Consider the following 19,114-nt stretch of genomic DNA (forward strand, 5'->3'; position numbering starts at 1 on the left):
GTTGGGAGACTTTCATCCGGTCGCAGCAAAAAGAAAGAACTATGAGAAAAAGGAAACGACATGATCCTGAAGCAACCAGGCACTGAACTGACTTCAAAGGGCAAAAAGAAAAATCGGTAGTACCCCCAGGAGCCCAAAGCTGTGCTATAAAAAGGGGGGGAAAGGAAAAGGATAGGGCATTCGATTCTGGATGCTTAGGTCATTCGTCAAGGCATTCAAAGTCATTTCTCAAAAGTTTCAAAAGATTGAGAAGAGACTCTGTAAAACTAAAGGGAAAACAGAGGAATCTGTTCCCGGTATCCCAGAGGCAGCCACTACAGTACACACTCGGATTCAACGAATTCAAACTTTGCAAGTCTTTGAAGCTTGAATGGCTATCAAAGTCTGTAATTTTTGAACTCATTTGAACCTTGCATCATGTCTTAGTGAGCTTTTGTAATCACAATTAAAAAGAAACTAATGAAACATACCTCACTAATTAAAGGATCCCTAACGTGTTCTTTGCATTATATTTTATTTATTATGCATTTCCTTTACTGTTAAATGTCATTCAATACGAATATTTTTTTTAGTTGTTTGTAATTGTAGGAAGTTTGTTCTGTGCACCAATCTATTCTTAAAACAGCCTGTTAGCTGCGGAGAATTGATCCCAGTCCACCAAGAACCTCTCACACGACCTAGGATCCTTGGGCCATAGTGCTAAAAAAAAAAGCACTCTCACAGTTAGTAGACGGCAGCACTTAACAGAGGACTGAATTAATTGTATTTGAAACTTATAAAGGACTGAAATGACAAAATTGAAATTTAAAAGACTAAATTGACAAAAGATAAAATTTAAAGGGTCAGTTTTACATTTTGGTAAAAAAAAAAAAAGCTATATACTATTAATTACCCATACACAATGCAGCCCAATTATTTAAGATAAAACCCAACAGACATTTTTATCTAATCAATTATGTATGTATGACCAAAATTCACAACCATCACAACAATAGCTGAATACATTAGAACTTCTAAAATGACAAAAATACTTTAAAAACTTTTAAAATAGCCAAAATACACCTTTAAAAAAAAAAAAAAAATCGACATTGCCCTAAATACATCAAAACCTTCCAATACTCCTCAAACCTCTAAACAACCAAAATACCTCCATAAACATTGACAATAATCAAAATATACCTAGAACTTCCAAAATGACCCAAATATCTATAAAACCTTTAAAATGATCAAAATACACGCAAAACCTTCAAAATGACCAAAATAGTTCTAAAACCTCCAATATGACAAAATATACCTAAAATCTTCTAAATGATCGAAATATCATTAAAACCTTTAAATGTCAAAATACATTCATTTATAATTATTGAACTATACCAAAAACCTCTAAAATGACTAAAAGATCCCTAAAATTTCAAAAAGATGAATGAAATACACCATAAACCTCCAAAATGACAAAAATATCCTTTAAAAACCTCTAGGATGATTGAAATATGCCCAAATCCACCAAATTGGCCAAAATATCCTTGAAACCTCTAAAATTTTCAAAATATTCCAAAACTTCTAAAATGGTTGGAATACATCCAAAACTTAAATAAGTTGGAAACAAGCGTAATAAACTTCTTTGTTGAACTAGAGTGCTTGCAAAATTGAAATAGATGGGTAGGGACACTTGGTGCAAAATTAGAATTCTTGCAAAATTTAATTAGAATAGCTAGCATTTGAAACAAAATAAGAGTCTAATTAGAATTTGATTTGAATCCTTTATTGAACTTCTTTGTTTTAATATATTACATATAAGCACATTGTATGATAGTGTTAGAGTGAGAAACATGACGAAGCACACCATACTACCATAGTATGTCTATTTGATGAATAGATTAAATAACATGATAAATTGTAATTTGACACTCAAATATGGGGTCTATTCAATTGTAGTAATAGAATTTTAATTTTTAGAATTTTTGAAACTTTATTAATGCTGTATCACTTATAGTCGACTATCATAGTAATTTTAATATACTTGTAGAGTGAGACACATGATGAAGCACACTGTATGACAATGTTAAGTATGTAAAGTAAGGAACATAATCCTTTCCATTTGAATTTTTCTCCATTTCATTAATTTTACGATTAAAATTTTATTTTGTAGATATAATATTGTATAAACTGTCATATCATTTTAAATTGTAATGATGTGACACTCTGTACTTTTTTAGATTTGTAAATTTAATTTGAACAATAAAATATGAAGACTCAAATAGTGTAAAATACTATAACTTATTTAGATCCCAAATTTTAAAAACACGGCTTGATTGCTATTACTCTAATTTATTTAAGTACAGAACAAGAGTAAATGATACGCAATAACCAAAACTACTCTTTAAGCCATAACTACAAGCAACAACAATAAATATAAAGCTTAAAGAGTAAGGGAAGAGAGATGCAAATATAAGATAATACTGAGACGTATTATCGAAGAGGAAACCGAAGTACTTGATGAAAAACCTCTCTATGGTCCTTCAGGCTGAAATTGATCCACCAATGAATAAAGTTGGAGTACACAAAAATCAAAAAGACCCTTCAAGCCTAATCTACCTAATGTACCTAAACCCTCCAAGTTCCAACTACCAACGAACTTTATGGAGCCATGTTTTCACTAGTTATCTGGATCCTGCAATTAGCTCCAAATTGCATCCGCTAATTGATGGCTTCTTCCAATACTTCTCATATGCACCAAAACTTCTCTCAACACTCAGATTGGGTGAGGTAAATGTTTGGGCTAAGATGGAGATGTAGGAGTAGAGGAAAACTTTAGAGAAATAGTGTAGATGATTGTGGGTATACAATCTCTAACTCTCAAGTGTGTAGCTAGTGTTTTCTCTCTCAAAAGTTCCTTGGAAAAACTCCATAAAATTTTGTGGGTAATGAGGGCTTATATAAAGTTGATAAAGGTATGAGATATACACACTTTAAAAAGCTTCAGGTAGTGAGTTTTGCGGGTTACTCGCGACTTGGCCTGAGTTGCAAAGTGACTTGCGAAATCCAATTTGGCATGAGACTTTTTAGATTCTAACATGTGCTTTTCACATGGCCTTTCGTGGTTTGGCACTCGCGAGCTAGTCGTGAGCTACTCATAAAATCTCCTTTTTCATAGATCTTCACCAAACTCTCACACACAATCCTTACGTTAAATCCCACAAAAAATATAGAGAAATGATTGAACAAAAATACAATAAAATTTGATATGAAATTAAAGCCAACATAAAAATATAGTTGTAAAAAACAACTTTATAAAATGAATCCATTCCAAATTGAGAGTATCACTTTCAATAAACTAAGGAGTAGAGAGTTTGTTCACATGATAAGGAGAGTATATCCATTTGGCTCCACACAATTTGTGATATCCAAATTTTATTATATAGTTTGCATATAATATATTATAAATATAGATAGGTCTAAGATTGATTTTTGCTTTGGCTTGATATTGTGAATGTTTTGAAATTTGAATTGTTTGTCCCCATTGATAGTAGAGAAGAAATACAAACTAATGTGTCACCAATTATATTAAAAAAAAAAGGAAATCAACATTTATTTATTTATTACTATGTTATTGAAAGGAAAGTTTCATCAATCACATCTAATAATTATTACATTAGTTTATGAGGTTTTTGTAATAAAATTTATAGCATTTCATGAAGCAAACCCACTTTATTGATTGTAAACAAGAAAAATAGAAAGATGTAAAGGTAAACTAATTTCAAAATAAGGTGCACACTACAGATACTTTGGGCAAGCATTGTTTGTATATTTGTCTAGGTTTGATAGAGTTTGGAGGAAAGGAGTGGAGTCAGGAGAACTTCAAGAGGAGTTGCCCTGGGCAAGTTAATGCTTAGGCCTTCAATCATGTCCACTGGCATATTCAATGGTGTTTGAAACTCAAATCCCTGAAGCAAGCGAGCTAGTGTCAAGTGTGACACATGAAAGCAAATTTTGAACCCGGGCAGGATCGTCTCGCAGAACCAAATGGTATGAACTCAAAATGTTGACCTGAAGCATCTACATTTGCATGGCTTGTGAGGAACCTCTCTGGCAAAAACTCTTCAGGGTTCTCCCAAATTGTTGGGTCTCAATGCAACTTCCACACATTTACAAAAAAAATGAGTACCCTTTGGAATGTAATAGCCACAAACATGACAATCTTCCATTGCCTCATGTGGGACAGACAGAGGGACTGGTGGGTATAAGCGCAGGGATTCCTTGATTATGGCTTGGAGGTAAACAAGGTCATTTATATCATGCTCTTCCACCCATCTTTCTCTTCCTACTTTGAGATCGAGCTCTTCTTGGGCATGCTTTAAAGCATGTTGGTTGTTTAATAATAAAGACAGGAGCCAAGTCAAGTTAATAGATGTAGTGTCTGACCCACCTAAGATGAGCATCTACAACAAGTAATTGAGACCACAATTAGGATTAGAATTTCATTCTAGTGCACTGCAGTTTATAAATAAAATAAATTATATATTTTATAACTTATAACTATGATATTATTGGAACGAACCAATGTCAAGAAGTCGAACTAGGACCAGGATCAGGACCTTGATTAATTACGGTGTGCAACTTCTGCAAACAATATCACTTTAGTTGAAGGATGTTTCTATACTATAGTAGTAGCCAGGCCTCTTGTAATTTTGGGTTTTATTTTATTGTCCTTCGTGCCACTTACTAAGGAATATTCTTTTTATGGGTTTAAGGATTACATTTATAAAGGGCCTTGGTTTGGGTTCTTGTGGATTTGGTGTGGCTCAAAATGTGTTCTAAAATTATTACATGGGCATATTACGATCACTACATAGTAGGACTGATACTGGGTCGGGTCAGGTTGGGTTTACTGTGACCCGAAACCCGACCCGACAAAAATCGGGTCTCACTGTCTGAAAACCCACCCGACCCGAAAAATCGGGTCGGTTTTCCGGGTCTCGGGTCGGGTCCCGGTTTGTTCTTAAGTTTATCCGTGTTCTGTTCATCATTTAGCTTCATGGTTTTTGGCTTTGCGTGCTAAATTACAAAAAACATTGTCAAATATGGTAGTGGCATAGAAAAGAACTTGACTCCATTAATAGAAACTCTATGTAATGAATTGTTTTGAGGAATAGGAGTTTGAGTTCAATTGGATTAAGTTCTTTAATATTTTCCAACCTTTTCGCCGAGTATGAATGAGTGAATGTTTCCCAATTATCAGATTAGTTACACTCATTGTGCCTTAGAAGCCACGTAGAAAACAAGTAGTTTTTGGAGCCTTCTAAAGCCACTACCATTTTCATCCTAGTGATAACTGGGGGAATAACATGAAAGTGAAGTGGCTGGAGTCTTTCTAATAGCAAAAGAAGACCCCTATAGATCATTACATCACGCCTCTTGGGCTAAAGTTTTTTCTTTCCCAATAAGCATTGAAAAACTCTATGTACAACTAAAGTAATTACAAAAGAGCTTCCATTTCCAAACTCCAGACTGAAAGTTGCTCCAATATTTTCCACCTACAGCACCAAGGGGGAAAAATCAATAATAAACAAGTCATTTAATAGAAGTCAAATTTAATAGAAGAAATTACATTATTAGGATTTCTTTTTTTTGGAAAACTTAATAAAAGTGATCCTGCACAATTGAAACTGAAAGGGAAATTAAAACTTATATTATTATGAACTTAAGAAAATACATGAACAACTTTGCATGTCCATCTACAGGGTTCGAAAATAACAGAATGCAGCACATTATTTGTGACAAAAGAAGAAAGGATAAATTTTCAATATTGGCATGATATTAGGCACTATAAATTATTCCAGTTTCTGCTATAAAAAGCAGGGTGATTCCACAAAGCCATCAATCACAATCTGATCTCAAATCCTCTTAACTTTCAGTCTGATATCAAATCAAAGCAACAATTTTAAAATAACAAAATTTTAAGTTTCAAACACAATCAATCCAAAACCCAGCTAAAATGACACAAAAATCTCAATAACTAAAATCCCAGATCACAATAAAAAGTCAAATCAGTACCCATCAAGATTAAACCAAAATTTAGAGTTGGGTTTTAAATATTTCTCGAAACCCACCTCAAATTATGCAACAAAGTCGGTGACTAACATTTCCAAATAGAAAGTGACAATGTTCTATTCCCAAAATAGTAAAAATAAAGACAGTCCAAACCATTTAAAAAAAACACAAAATGAAAGCACATCAAGTTTAATCCAAACCTATTTTAACAACCTCGTATGCTAAAATCATAAATAAATAAGAAAATGGAGCAAAACCCATATCATAACAATACCTTGGCAACTTTGATTTCAACCTCAAGCTCGTGAAAGCGGTTGTTTAATCTTCCAAACTTGTTAATGTTCTGCTGGTCCTCCCNATGCATGCAAATGTTAAATTAAGTTTATCATGAACATGATATCAACATTAAAATATATTATTTATAAAAAAAAACCTTATATACATTTTTTTTAATACCGACTATGCCTTTGTTCTTAAGGAAAGAGGATTTAGATTCGTGGATGGTTGTATCGACCATCAACTCCAACGTCAATGATGACTTTTCTTGGGTTCGCATGATCCATCAATCAGATTCTGTCAATCTGATTGGAAGCTTACTAGAGTTTGTTGTACAAAAAGGTTCGTGATATAAGTTTTTCAATTAAAAATGTCTAGAAGGAATTTTTTTTTTTCTTACAAAAAAAAATAAAATCTCAGATTAAGCGTGGAGATACAAAACAAATGCACTGGAAGAAAATGAAATTCCTAATCAAATGCAATTACATATTCAAAAAAAAAAAAAAGTGTAATTACACATACACAATAATTATTTTTGGTAGAAGTTTTAAATAATGGAAAATATAAGTTTTCAAAATACATGCATTCCGTCACTTGAATATTAGAATTTCAAATAAAAATATTTAGAATATTTGACTAATATATCAAGACTTCGACTTGACTTGATAATCATGGTGATTATAAATGTGTAAATCAAGAGTGTGAGCAGGGAAAAATCATTCAACTTGATGAAAAGACAAAAATGTTGATAGCAACAATTAAACCTTTAAAAAAAAAATGATGAAGCCATAAATGAAAAGTTGATAAGAACGATTAAATTGTTATTTCTATCTTTTTTTTATTTTATTTGAGAAATAATTATAAATGCTGCTAACCCGGCAACTCAAACCCTTTCTCTCCTAGACCCCCAAACACTTTGTGTATGAGGAGGTGTCAATAGTATATTTGGTAATTAAATATGATATTTACTTGAAACAATGTTGCAATCTCCATGAGATAATTAATATAATTTTCACTTGGAGGAGTAGGATCAACCACAACTTCTAAAACCTAACTTTTTATTAATATGGTATTAATAAATTTAAGGTCTTTATTACCATAAATCAAGTTAGGATTTTACGTTAATTGTTGCAAATATGATCTTGCATCATATATGAATGACTTCATTTTGCATAAAATAATAAAATTTTTAGTTGCAATAGTAGGATTATTATATAAAATAATAAGTTTTCTACGTAAGATGATTACGATCTCAAAAAAAAAAAAAAATGGCGAATTTCACATAAAACATTAGTTTTTCATACATTCAAACATGCCTCGATAATGATTTCACTTGGATTTTGGGCTAGTCATCCATATTCCAGTCTACAAGCAAGGTAACGTGTCCACCCTCCCTTTCACATGAGGCAAACAACAAGTGGACTAAATAATAATATATGTTAGACAGTGACGATGAAATCAGGATTTAGTCATTTAGGGGTTAAAATTTATAATCAATTTGGACTCTTCAAAGGTCTGCCAGAAACAAGATGGCTATTATTTTTTAAATGCAGAAATGCTTTCTCAATTCCCCATATGCGTGAAAATGTTAAATTAACTTTATATGAGCAAGACATCTAGGGGCGGAGCTATAGCCCCCGAAAATTTTAAAAAATTATTTTATATTATGTATAATTGTTAAAACTTTAAATATTTAGCTACAAAAATTGAAGTTGGCCCCCCAAATGTTTGAGTTAATCCGATAATACTCCTAAAAATCAATAGAATTTGTCAATTGGTCTAGTAGTTATAAAAACAATGTAGTTTTTGTTTTCTCTAATTCGTTTTTTGTACATGTTTAATATCAAATTAGACAGCTTTTGTATACTAATTGAAGTTTAAAAGATGATAAGTTCTTCTAAAAAATTATCTTGTGAATATATATATTTGAAAGTTGTTAATTTTATATACAATTTATAAATTATGATTTACTCTAAGTTCAAAATATTAAAGTTTATATTTGTGTATATACGTTTACGCATGTGTAGGATGTTTTATCTTGACTCGAAACTAATATATTAATACCAAAATTTGGCCCCCCAAACAAAAAATCCTAGCTTCACCCCTAAGCATCAACCTTTTATACCTCTATTTTATTAGCAACATTGTCTTTGTTCCAAGGCAAGAAGAACTACGAACGGACAAGTGGATATTCTTTAGAATTACTGGTTTGGTAATTAGGTGCATGCATGGATGGTTATATTGGAGTCAATGATGACTTTCTTGGCTTGGTTCTCATTTGACATACTAAGTTCATAACACAAATCTTCAATCTCATTTTATACTCTAATTATGGTATGTCATATGTCTAATTTTTATTTTTATAAATTTTTAAACTTTAATTTTTTATAAAGAGAATAAACATAAATACATGGTATGTTATAATTGATGTTGGAACATAAATCTTACACGAGAACACATGATATTGAATCCAAATCCACAAGTTGATGGACGAGGCCAGAACTAAGAATTTTCGGTGCTGAGGTGCCAACTCCTAATTTTATAAGTTATATCTTAAAAAATATTTAATAATTATAAATATTATAAAGGATCCTTGTATGTGTAATTCCGCTACTGGGCAAGGCTGTAGACTCCACTCGACTCGAGGTCTCCAAGTCTGTCTATTGCCATGGTGTATAGGCAACGCTACAAAATGCGGCTATAGTTGTGTTTTTAGGAGTTATAGCCGTGTTTTAAAAACGGGTTGTAGACCAATTTTTTTTTTTTTTGGGTAGTGAAATGGGTTAGTCACTTCAAATATTATCATGGATCCATTTGATCCACCGGTGGGATGACACAATGGTCACCCTAAATTTGCTTAACCCTGCATGTGTTTCTGTTGTAAATTGAAGTCGATGCATGTGTAAGTGTAACCCAACAAGGAAATGGTACATCGAAAAGATCATAACAATCTGGGCGACAAAGCCATGGATTTCCATAAGTTTAGATTTGATCAAAATGCTTTACAAAGCAAGGCCCGCATTAAGAGTAAGGCATGGATTATGTAAGTAGAAGTAGAAGTCTGTTTTGTCCATACTAGAGTCTAGAGGATATTTTTTATTTTTTATTTTTTCAAACACCTCCAGGATATGGGTTGGCTGCACTAGTATATTTGTAAGGTTGTTGTTTTTCTTGACTTAGTAAGTTATTTTATTTTTTATTTTTAAGTAAAGTTTAAGGTGTAAATTGGCTAAAATAAAAGTTTAGGAGGTCTTTTGGGTTTTGGCTACTACTCCAAAGTTTAGGAGGTCTTTTGGCATTTTTCCCTGAAATATAGTTTAAACTTTAAACACCATTTAAGCAAAACGGTCTAAATTTTAATCCTTATCCTGAACGATTTGAAAGTTAAAACAACAATTAAAAGACAAATCAAAATCCTCTAGAATTCCTAGCGTACTCTACTACGTAAAGTTATTTTAATCTTAATCTTTCATTTTGATATAAGTGGTTCAAATTATACCAAGTCATTAATTCACTAATAAAAATATTAAAATTAAGGTGCCATGTCAGTTATTGGAGAAAAATAGATTGACACATCAGGTCTCAACATATGACTTGCCAAAACTTAACATTTATTTATTTATTTGTTGTTTTAAGAAAATTAGAAATTTTAGAAATCCCAAAATCAGAAACCAATCTCACCGCCACCACATCGATGAAAAATTATTTTAGAAATTAAACGAAAATCCAAGAAACCAAGATCGCAAGGTAAAACACAGCAACAAGAGCCATCGAATGCGATCACATTCTGTTTTTGTCTTTGTGGATTTGGTAACAGTATGAAGCATTGGTTTGGTGGTGCAGAGGTTTAGCTTTTTCGCATCTTTGGATTGTTGGCTCATGACCGTGTGTTACGATAAAATCTCTAAGAAACCATTTATAAGTCAAGTAGGTCCAATTTGATCTTTGATTTTGTGTTTTGATTTTTCTATGATAATTAATTGTTGTATTAACCCAGATCTAAATCCCATATCACAACCAGAGGAAACAGATGGTCGAACTAGTTTTACCTTCATGTTTGCAAACCCACTCTCACCACCATCCTTAATCCAAATCTTGAGTTGTTTGAGTTATGGAAAATGAAAAGTGGGTTCCGATGCAATAGCTCGCACTACCTGTGTGGACCTAAGCATGATGGAGGCCGATAATGGGAGTTTTAAGAGCATTCACATCATGTGTGCTATGCCAAATACCATTTTACCACATCAAAACCCACTTTATCAATTTTAATTATTCATTTTACAATACGCTATATATCAGATATTCTATTTTAACATTACACTAAATTAAAATCTATATATATATAATAGACGAAGCTGAGAGAAAGTGAGCGCCTACAATTAAGGACGTGCTGACACGTATACAGCTTTCAAATAAAACAGCCGCACGTTACAACGTTTGGCCTTTTAAAATGGGATTTTTTAAAAAATAACTACAAAACCCAAACAATATTATTAGTTAGACAACGTTTCAAACATATTGCATTTTTAACAATTCGACTTCAGAGGAGTCGATTTTACTGTTCATATGCCTATTTTTTGCGATTTTTTTTACACAGAAATCGACTTCAGCGAAGTCGCTTTCTCTACAAAGAAATCGACTTCAGTGAAGTCGTCTTCTATACACAGAAAACGACTTCACTGAAGTCGATTTCTTTGATATGCCCAGCCCAAAAACTTACACGATTTTTTCGTGTTCTTCCTTTCCTGTGCCTGGGTTTCTCCACTTCCAAGCCCCAAAAACCCATGAAGAACGAAGCTTTTTGTGTGATGAAGACCGAAGAACCCAGGCGCCGTCGGTCACGAACGAAGAACGAAGAACCCAGGCGAATGATTTTTGTGTGATGAAGAACGAAGTCTGACCGAAGTCCCCGTCGATCACGAACGAAGAACGAAGAACGAAGAACCCAGGCGAATGAAGAACGAACCCAGGCGAAGAAGAACGAAGAACCCAGGCGAAGAAGAACGAACCCAGGCGAATGAAGAACGAAGAACTAACGAACCCAGGCGCCTGGGTTTCTTGCCGACGAACGCCGATTCTGACCGACGAACCCAGCAACACCGTCGTTCTTCATTCGCCTGGGTTCGTTCTTCTTCGCTGGGTTCTTCGTTCTTCTTCGCCTGGGTTCTTCGTTCGTGACCGATGGGGACTTCGTTCTTCGTTCTTCATGGGTTTTTGGGGCTTGGAAGTGGAGAAACCCAGGCGCAGGAAAGGAAGAACACAAAAAATCGGTAAGTTTTTGGGCTGGGCATATCAAAGAAATCGACTTCAGTGAAGTCGTTTTCTCTGTATAGAAAACGACTTCACTGAAGTCGATTTCTTTGTGAAGAAATCGACTTCGCTGAAGTCGATTTCTGTGTAAAAAAAATCGCAAAAAATAGGCATATGAACAGTAAAATCGACTCCTCTGAAGTCGAATTGTTAAAAATGCAATATATTTGAAACTTTGTCTAACTAATAATATTGTTTGGGTTTTGTAGTTATTTTTTTAAAAATCCCTTTTAAAATCTGCCACGCTTAAAACCAAAAAAAAAAAATTCACTTTGTTAAAACACTGTTTGGGAGCCTCTTGGTATAAAAAGAAACCAACCGCTTAAAACACAAAAAAAGAAAAGAAAAGAAAGATTCTTCACGGAGAAAGGGGAGAGAGAGAAAAGAGAGACAGAGAAATAGAGAGGCAGAGAGAGTTCTCCATTCCCTCGCCAGACTTAGAGCACCGGTGCAAGCAGAAAGAAAAATCTATGGGCATCAACACCGTTAGGCTATATATTTGCCACCATCAGATCGTCGGAACCGGCTCCGGTACGTTTTTCTCTATTTTTTTAGATTTGGGCATGAAATATTACTTTTTATTGAGTTTTTTTGTTGGAAAGGTTTAGATTTGATTTTGGTTTTGATTCCTTTTTGTTTCGGGCTTTTGGGTTCTCCATGAAAATGTTTGTTTTCTCAATTTTTCGATTTATTTTGATATCACTAAGCCTTTCCCTGTTTTCTAATATCTACGTTCATAGTTTTTTTTTTTTTTTTTTTTTTTTTTTTTTTNTGGGTTCTCCATGAAAATGTTTGTTTTCTCAATTTTTCGATTTATTTTGATATCACTAAGCCTTTCCCTGTTTTCTAATATCTACGTTCATAGTTTTTTTTTTTTTTTTTTTTTTTTTTTGGGGGGGTTTTGATTTGGAAAACCGGTTTTGATTTGGAAAACACTTTTGATCTGTTTGGCAGCGTTAAAACACCTTTAACCAATTAACTGAAAGTTACTGCTTCAATTTGGTTTAAACATATTGCGATGTGAATTGTTTATTGTCTTGGGCAACATGACTAATACTTTTGGAATTCCAGACTGCAATTGGCGAAGGTAGTGGAGATATTGGAAAGAAAATAAATCATGGTGGTGGTGATGTCGATGGCGATGAAGATGATCTACTTTGATGATGGCGATGAAGGGGATGGCGGAGGCCTATTTAGGAGACAGAAATTTTTGAGGAGGTTATAATTCTTAAATATGCTCTTTAGTAGATTAAATGTTTTTGGGTGCTTTTTTTTTTTTTTTTTTTTTTTTTAAGATGTTTAGCGCTACTGCGTTACAGAGGATGGCTGGCCATCGCCATCTGATCTGCTGCTCTGCCTCATCTCTCCTCTGCAACAAAATTTTTCTAAAGGTTAGCGTACTCTTTTCTTCTTCAAATACTGTTTTGGTTTTCTGAAACTTTTCACTATTGCTTTTCCTTTTCGAATTAGCATATTAAATCTCCAATATGTATATGTTTTTAGTTTAAAACCAGATGTTTGTACTACAAGAATTACCATCTTCCTTTTCAATATATCTGTATTTCAAAATTTTCTCCATACCGAATTTTCTAGGGTTCTTCTTTGACTCCTTTTGAAATATAGATGGGTTTATCTCTCTTTCTATGGAAAAATTATAATTTCCGGTTTTAAGTACTGGTAACATAAGGGATTCTGCCTTGATTTTAATGGCCAATTTCAACTTGGATGGTTATAAGTCTGAAAGTTTAGAGTGTGTAATGATGGGTTTATTCTCTCTCTATGGATGATTTGGTCTGAAATTATTATTTTTGGTTTTAAGTTTTAGTAACATTAGGGATTTCGCCCTTGATTTTAATACTTGGATCTTTAAATCTGAAAGTTTAGAGTGTATAGTAATTTATAATTTTTTTCTAAGTGAAATTATGGTTTTTTGGATTAATTACTGGGTTTTTGAAAAATAAATAAATTAATTGATAACCAACTGATTACTATACACCTTCCAACAGATTGTTAGACACTGTGTTATTGAAATTATAGAAAACCTTCTTACCCTGTCATTTTGTTGAAATTCAGATTTGCTGCATTTCTCTGTCAAGTACAAAACTTGAGTAATCTGCAAGCAGAGTTGCTGGAACAAACTGATAGGTTAGGAAAGCCTAATTTTTCCTTTGTTTATCTGATAATTCTGTCTATTATGTATTCGTTGTTTGAATTTCTTCTGTTTTTGCATATTTTAGACAGCTTTTTCTATTAAAAAAAAAATGCATTCCATGATTCTTTTTCAACTAACCTGTAAAATTGTTATGTGTTTTTTTGTTGCAGTCATGCTTTGTGATCAACTTCCTTATAATGATTACTTCAGCTTCTTTTTGTAGACTTTGTTTCACCTTAGGACGGCCTTACTATCCTCTATTTATCTGATATTTTGGATTACATTTTGTTGATTGAAAAGCCCGAAACAAAAAGGAATCAAAACCAAAATCAAATCTAAACCTTTCCAACAAAAAAACTCAATAAAAAGTAATATTTCATACCCAAATCTAAAAAAATAGAGAAAAACGTACCGGAGCCGGTTTCGACGATCTGATGGTGGCAGATATATAGCCTAACGGTGTTGATGCCCATAGATTTTTCTTTCTGCTTGCACCGGTGCTCTAAGTCTGGCGAGGGAACGGAGAACTCTCTCTGCCTCTCTATTTCTCTGTCTCTCTTTTCTCTCTCTCCCCTTTCTCCGTGAAGAATCTTTCTTTTCTTTTCTTTTTTTGTGTTTTAAGCGGTTGGTTTCTTTTTATACCAAGAGGCTCCCAAACAGTGTTTTCACAAAGTGAATCTTTTTTTTTTTTTTTTTTTAAGCGTGACAGATTTTAAAAGGCCAAACGTTGTAACGTGCGGCTGCTTTATTTGAAAGTGAGTCTTACAGACGCACCGTGCGAAATTTTAAAGAAAAAATTGTACACGTGTTGATTTTTTAAGGGTGTCATTTTGCTAACGTGTCAGCACCTTATTAAAAGCTTCTGCTATTATATATAGTATTAGATTAGATTAGATTAGATTAGATTAGATTAGATAATATATTGATATTGATTTGTTCATATTAATTATATCATGACCATTGCTCTTCCACATCTCAAACCCTCTTGCTTGGTTTGTATAGAAAATGGTATGAAACAACGTTGGTCTACTTTGAGCGAAAACCAATCCTCTCACAGCAATAATTACTTGCTAAGTTTTGGTAAATATATCTGATAGCTTTTATTAACTCCATCAATGTTCATATATATCGCCTTACAAAAATTGAAAAAGAAATGCGATAGACAATGAAAATGGAAATGCCATAGAAGTAAAATTTCTCATCACACTTATACAATGAATCGTATCCAAACTAAAGCAGATAACAATCCTATCCAAGCTTTATTTAGATAAAAAGTAGATGACAATCAGGGAAGATATGAAATCTGCAGCAATCTAAACTCTTCATGAGTCCACGTACTAACCACACATTGCATACACTGCACTTGCACAAATTTATTGAGAAGCAATCAAACAATAGGCACTATTTGGATGATAGAACATACTGTTTGTATGAATGTGAACATCAGCAGGATGATAGCAGCGATGGTAGAAGCAATTCTCCAAGGAGTGCTGAAATATTGATGCCTTAATGTTGCCTTCCATTTGTGCCAAGGTTTCTTATAGAAGTCGTTCAATTCTTTGAAGATACAGTTGTGATTTGGGTTTATGCCTGACAATGAGACATGGATGTTAAGCTTGTTGACCAAAGATGTTGCTGTTTCGTTGTCTCCCAGATAATTTCGTATAATTCCATTATCGCAAAGTAAATCTATATCTCTGGTAGTATTGACAAGGCAATCCAAAAAATAATAGTAATCCATAATGTATATTTTTTGCCCAAAACAATACTGCTCAAATGCCATTACATTTCGAATAAGAGCTTCGGTCCCATCATATAACTCTAAGCATGGCATTTTTAACACTCCGTTTTTGAAGTTAAATGTTATGTCAAGTAAACATTTGCTTGAATTCACCTGAAACTTTACTCCTGCCTCATGCAGTTGTGTTGCAGAGTACATAAGTGTAACAATTTCAGATCCAGTTCGTCTTTTCGGTAGGTTCTGGGGTTGTGGTAGCTGAAAGATTCTAATCAGATCGGTGAAGTGTTCTATTTTCACATTCTTGGGGGGAATTTCTCGAACATTGAAAGGCTCAAAGAATTTGAAAGTTAGATCAATTAAAGAAGAGATGTTTGACAATTTGGGATTAAGGTTGAATAGTTTCTCAAGGACAAAGAATGGAAGCTGGTTTTCAAGTAATACCAAGTCATATACGATAGGTATCATTTGGTCTGCTATCAAAAGATTGTTACTTTCCGAACATCCAAAAACACTTCTAACGATAAGCTCAATAATGAAGATGGCATCCACCAGAATTACTTCCAAAAAAACATCTCTGTCCATGTCAAGCGAAGCCTCTGCATAGCAACAATAAATGCGTTCTTCAGTCTCCCTTATAGTGCTTACTAAATTCTCCAAGTTTATGTTAGCCCGTGCAATGAAGCTCTTGAGATACCTCACTTTAAACATTTCCATGAGTTGTAATTTTTTGTCGAAGTGGTGTGAAGGGCCAATTGAAATAATCATAGGAGTGTAGGCTCGTTCATTCACTTTGCGAAGGTGATCTGGAATTCTTTTGATGCGATACTCAAATGAAAATGAAGGCTCTGGCCTTCTAATCATTTTTCCGAGGGCACTAACCAACCTTTCATATTGACTTTTGTTTTCATTTGAAATGTTTGCTTCCTTTTGACTTTCTGTATTTTCAGTTTCAATTTCTCTTGAAGCATTTAATTCCTGTTGAATTTCTATACTCACTGCTTCTGCCATCTATAGAGTTGTCTTCCTTAAATTTCCTGATAAAAAACACAATTAGCCATTACCATTGGAAACACTAGGTGATGAATTGCGTGATGCACAAGCTCACTATAGCTAATTTAGCTTTAAAAACATTTACAAGAAATTTTCTATGTAATCCACGTGTAATGTATAGATATCTATGGTATAATATGATGTTGTTGCCTTTTTGTTTCTTGAAAACTGATGTTAATATCTAGTGACTTAATTTCACTTAGATTCATGTCATTAAGAAGACGAAAATCGGAATGTAAATTTTTAAGCATAATATTTTATTTAGTTGATAAAACTTTTATAAAATAATCTCTCTCTCTCTCTCTCTCTCTCTCTCTCTCTCTCTCTCTATAAATATATATATTAGAAAAAATCTAAATAGATTTCAATTAGATTCTCAATTAATTTTGCACCACGTGTCCTATTGAATTTTTAATTTTTGTGTCAAGTGAATTATTAAGTGTAAAAATCAAAAAGTCTAAATCCAATTAGATTCTAAATTGGATTTCAATTGGAGTTAAATTATGCACCACGTGTCCATTTAATTTTTTTAATTTTTGTGACAAGTGAATTATTGGATGCAAAAATCGAAGAGTCTAAACTTAATAAAATTATATATATATATATATAAGAAACTATTACATAATTTAGAAATGTATGATTTAAAAAATGCGTAAGTTATTACCATGTATGATTTGAACCTTAGAATTGTGATTTTTTTTAATTGTACCTGTGGGGCCAGTGGGCCTGATAGCCTCAGCCCATCGTGTAGTAGGCCCAAGGCCCACGCCAAGGAAGGATGACCATCCAAGGCTAAAATTAGGAAAAGACTCTTTTTTAGATCCACGCCGAGGATCTCTTCATGCTCGGCATACTAAGGATAATTTTGGGAAGGGACAAGCCCAGAGCAAGCTGTCACCTCCACACTTAATGCATTCACCTAACCCCTCTGGCCGCATTAATGGGGATATAACCCCTTAGCAGGGCGACATTGATCGGTGTGAACCACTTGAGTGCTGATAAGGCCTCTGATAGGACGGACGGTCAGAAGAAAGGCGAATGGATGATCAACAGATGGAAGAACGAGATAGGACGATGAAGACTATATAAGAGGAGTGAGTAAAGTAAGAAGGGGGGGAGGGGTAAGAAAAAAGGAAAAAAGAAGAAAATGCCTCCTCGGCCATGAGCTGAGGAGCACCCCCCAGTTGTAAATAATTCTAAGTATTTTCTTTTATAAAAGAAAAGAGTTCGTGCTTCGTGAACGCCGGCCAACGCCTAAACCTTCGACCCACTCTCTACAAATTTATTGTTTGGGCATGTTGGGCTGAAAACCCGTTCATACTCTGGGTCCAATCCAGGTTGAGTCCCTACAGTACCCATCCATATACACGGGATTACACACTAGTCTATATGTATTAATAGCCAAAACTTAGAGAAAAATAAATTAGATTTTAATTGGATTCTTAATTTTGAGCCACGTGCCTCATTTAATTTTTTATTTTATGTCAAATGAATTATTAAGTGTAAAAATCGAAGAGTCCAAATCCAATTAGATTCTAAATTGGATTTTGATTGGAGTCCAATTTTCCGCTACGTGTCCATTTAAGTATTTGAATTATTATGTGCCAAAAACGAAAAGCCTAAAACCAATTAAATTATATATATAATGAGAAACTATTATATATTTTAGAAATGTATGGTTTAAAAAAAGTGTAAGCTAATAGCATGTACAATTTGAACATCTTTTAAAAAAAAAAATGTATAATCTAAACTGTATAATTGTAATTTTTTAAAATTGTACCCGTGCATATGCATGAAACTACAAACTAGTATAAATTAAAGCATAAACTTATTCCATAATAGTTTTTTATTTTAACTTTTATGTTTACAATAAAAGTCCAACTTATGACATTCACTCTATGATAATTGCTCCTATCATCATCTTAAGACACAAATCAAACCATCAACAAAAAAATCCATCAACCCAAACCTAATCAACAACATAACAATCCACTTGTCTTTGAGACCCAAACCCAATGGTGGTGGAACATCTAAACTTAGATGAGAGAGATTTGACAACGATGAGCTTCGAGACAAACACACACACATACACACACAGTTTTCTTCAGGTCTCATATTCTCTAACAAGTGCAATAGAGAGAGATTTCTTTGTTTGCCACAGAGAGAGCTAAGATGAGAGATCTTAGAGGGAGACATTGGAAGAGAGAGCTAAGATGAGAGAGACATGAGGGTTGAGAGGAGAGAAACAATTACTAATAAACGGGGAGAGAGAGAGAGACGTAAAAGAAAAAAAAATAATATGAAAAATGAGAAATGATTATATAAATAAAATAGAATGTTGAATAAATCATCTAAAATGATGTGTTTTAAAAAGTGATTAAGTAAAATAGTAAAAGTAGGTTCTTATAATAAAATAAAGAGTTTTATGCATGAATTGATGATGTGAATGCTCTAAGCGAATTGGAAGTATTAAAATTCTATGGATACTTGGTATAAAATTAGAGTAGTTTTACAATCTAATTTAAGAAAGTGTA

General features: G+C 33.3%; 1 protein-coding gene and 2 long non-coding RNA genes across 4 annotated transcripts; 1 reads left to right on the plus strand and 2 right to left on the minus strand.

Annotated features, from left to right (window-relative positions):
• Window positions 1–3,724: 3,724 nt before the first annotated feature.
• LOC136071320 (uncharacterized) lies at window positions 3,725–6,410 on the minus strand. The gene is made up of 3 exons (XR_010632598.1): window positions 6,326–6,410; window positions 4,559–5,534; window positions 3,725–4,439 (listed from the first exon to the last, which is right to left on the minus strand). It is a non-coding gene; the product is annotated as an uncharacterized LOC136071320 (long non-coding RNA).
• Window positions 6,411–11,909: 5,499 nt separating this feature from the next.
• Window positions 11,910–14,046, plus strand: LOC136071321 (uncharacterized). 2 transcript variants are annotated; one of them, XR_010632600.1, is made up of 4 exons: window positions 11,912–12,168; window positions 12,709–13,028; window positions 13,711–13,782; window positions 13,960–14,046. It is a non-coding gene; the product is annotated as an uncharacterized LOC136071321 (long non-coding RNA). The 2 variants fall into 2 exon arrangements; XR_010632599.1 differs by lacking the exon at window positions 13,960–14,046 and having other exon boundaries at window positions 11,910–12,168; window positions 13,711–13,922.
• Window positions 14,047–15,110: 1,064 nt separating this feature from the next.
• LOC111986230 (UPF0481 protein At3g47200) lies at window positions 15,111–16,538 on the minus strand. The gene has a single exon (XM_024017865.2). It carries the CDS (start codon window positions 16,536–16,538, stop codon window positions 15,177–15,179), a length of 1,362 nt encoding a protein of 453 aa, XP_023873633.1. The 3' UTR covers window positions 15,111–15,176.
• Window positions 16,539–19,114: the final 2,576 nt, after the last annotated feature.

The sequence above is a fragment of the Quercus suber genome, unplaced genomic scaffold, assembly GCF_002906115.3.
Source record: "Quercus suber isolate HL8 unplaced genomic scaffold, Cork oak 2.0 scaffold_302, whole genome shotgun sequence".
NCBI lineage: Eukaryota > Viridiplantae > Streptophyta > Magnoliopsida > Fagales > Fagaceae > Quercus > Quercus suber.

Excerpts from the sequence above, each read along its gene's own strand:
- LOC111986230 (XM_024017865.2), bottom strand. The coding sequence starts at position 16,538 with ATGGCAGAAGCAGTGAGTATAGAAATTCAACAGGAATTAAATGCTTCA.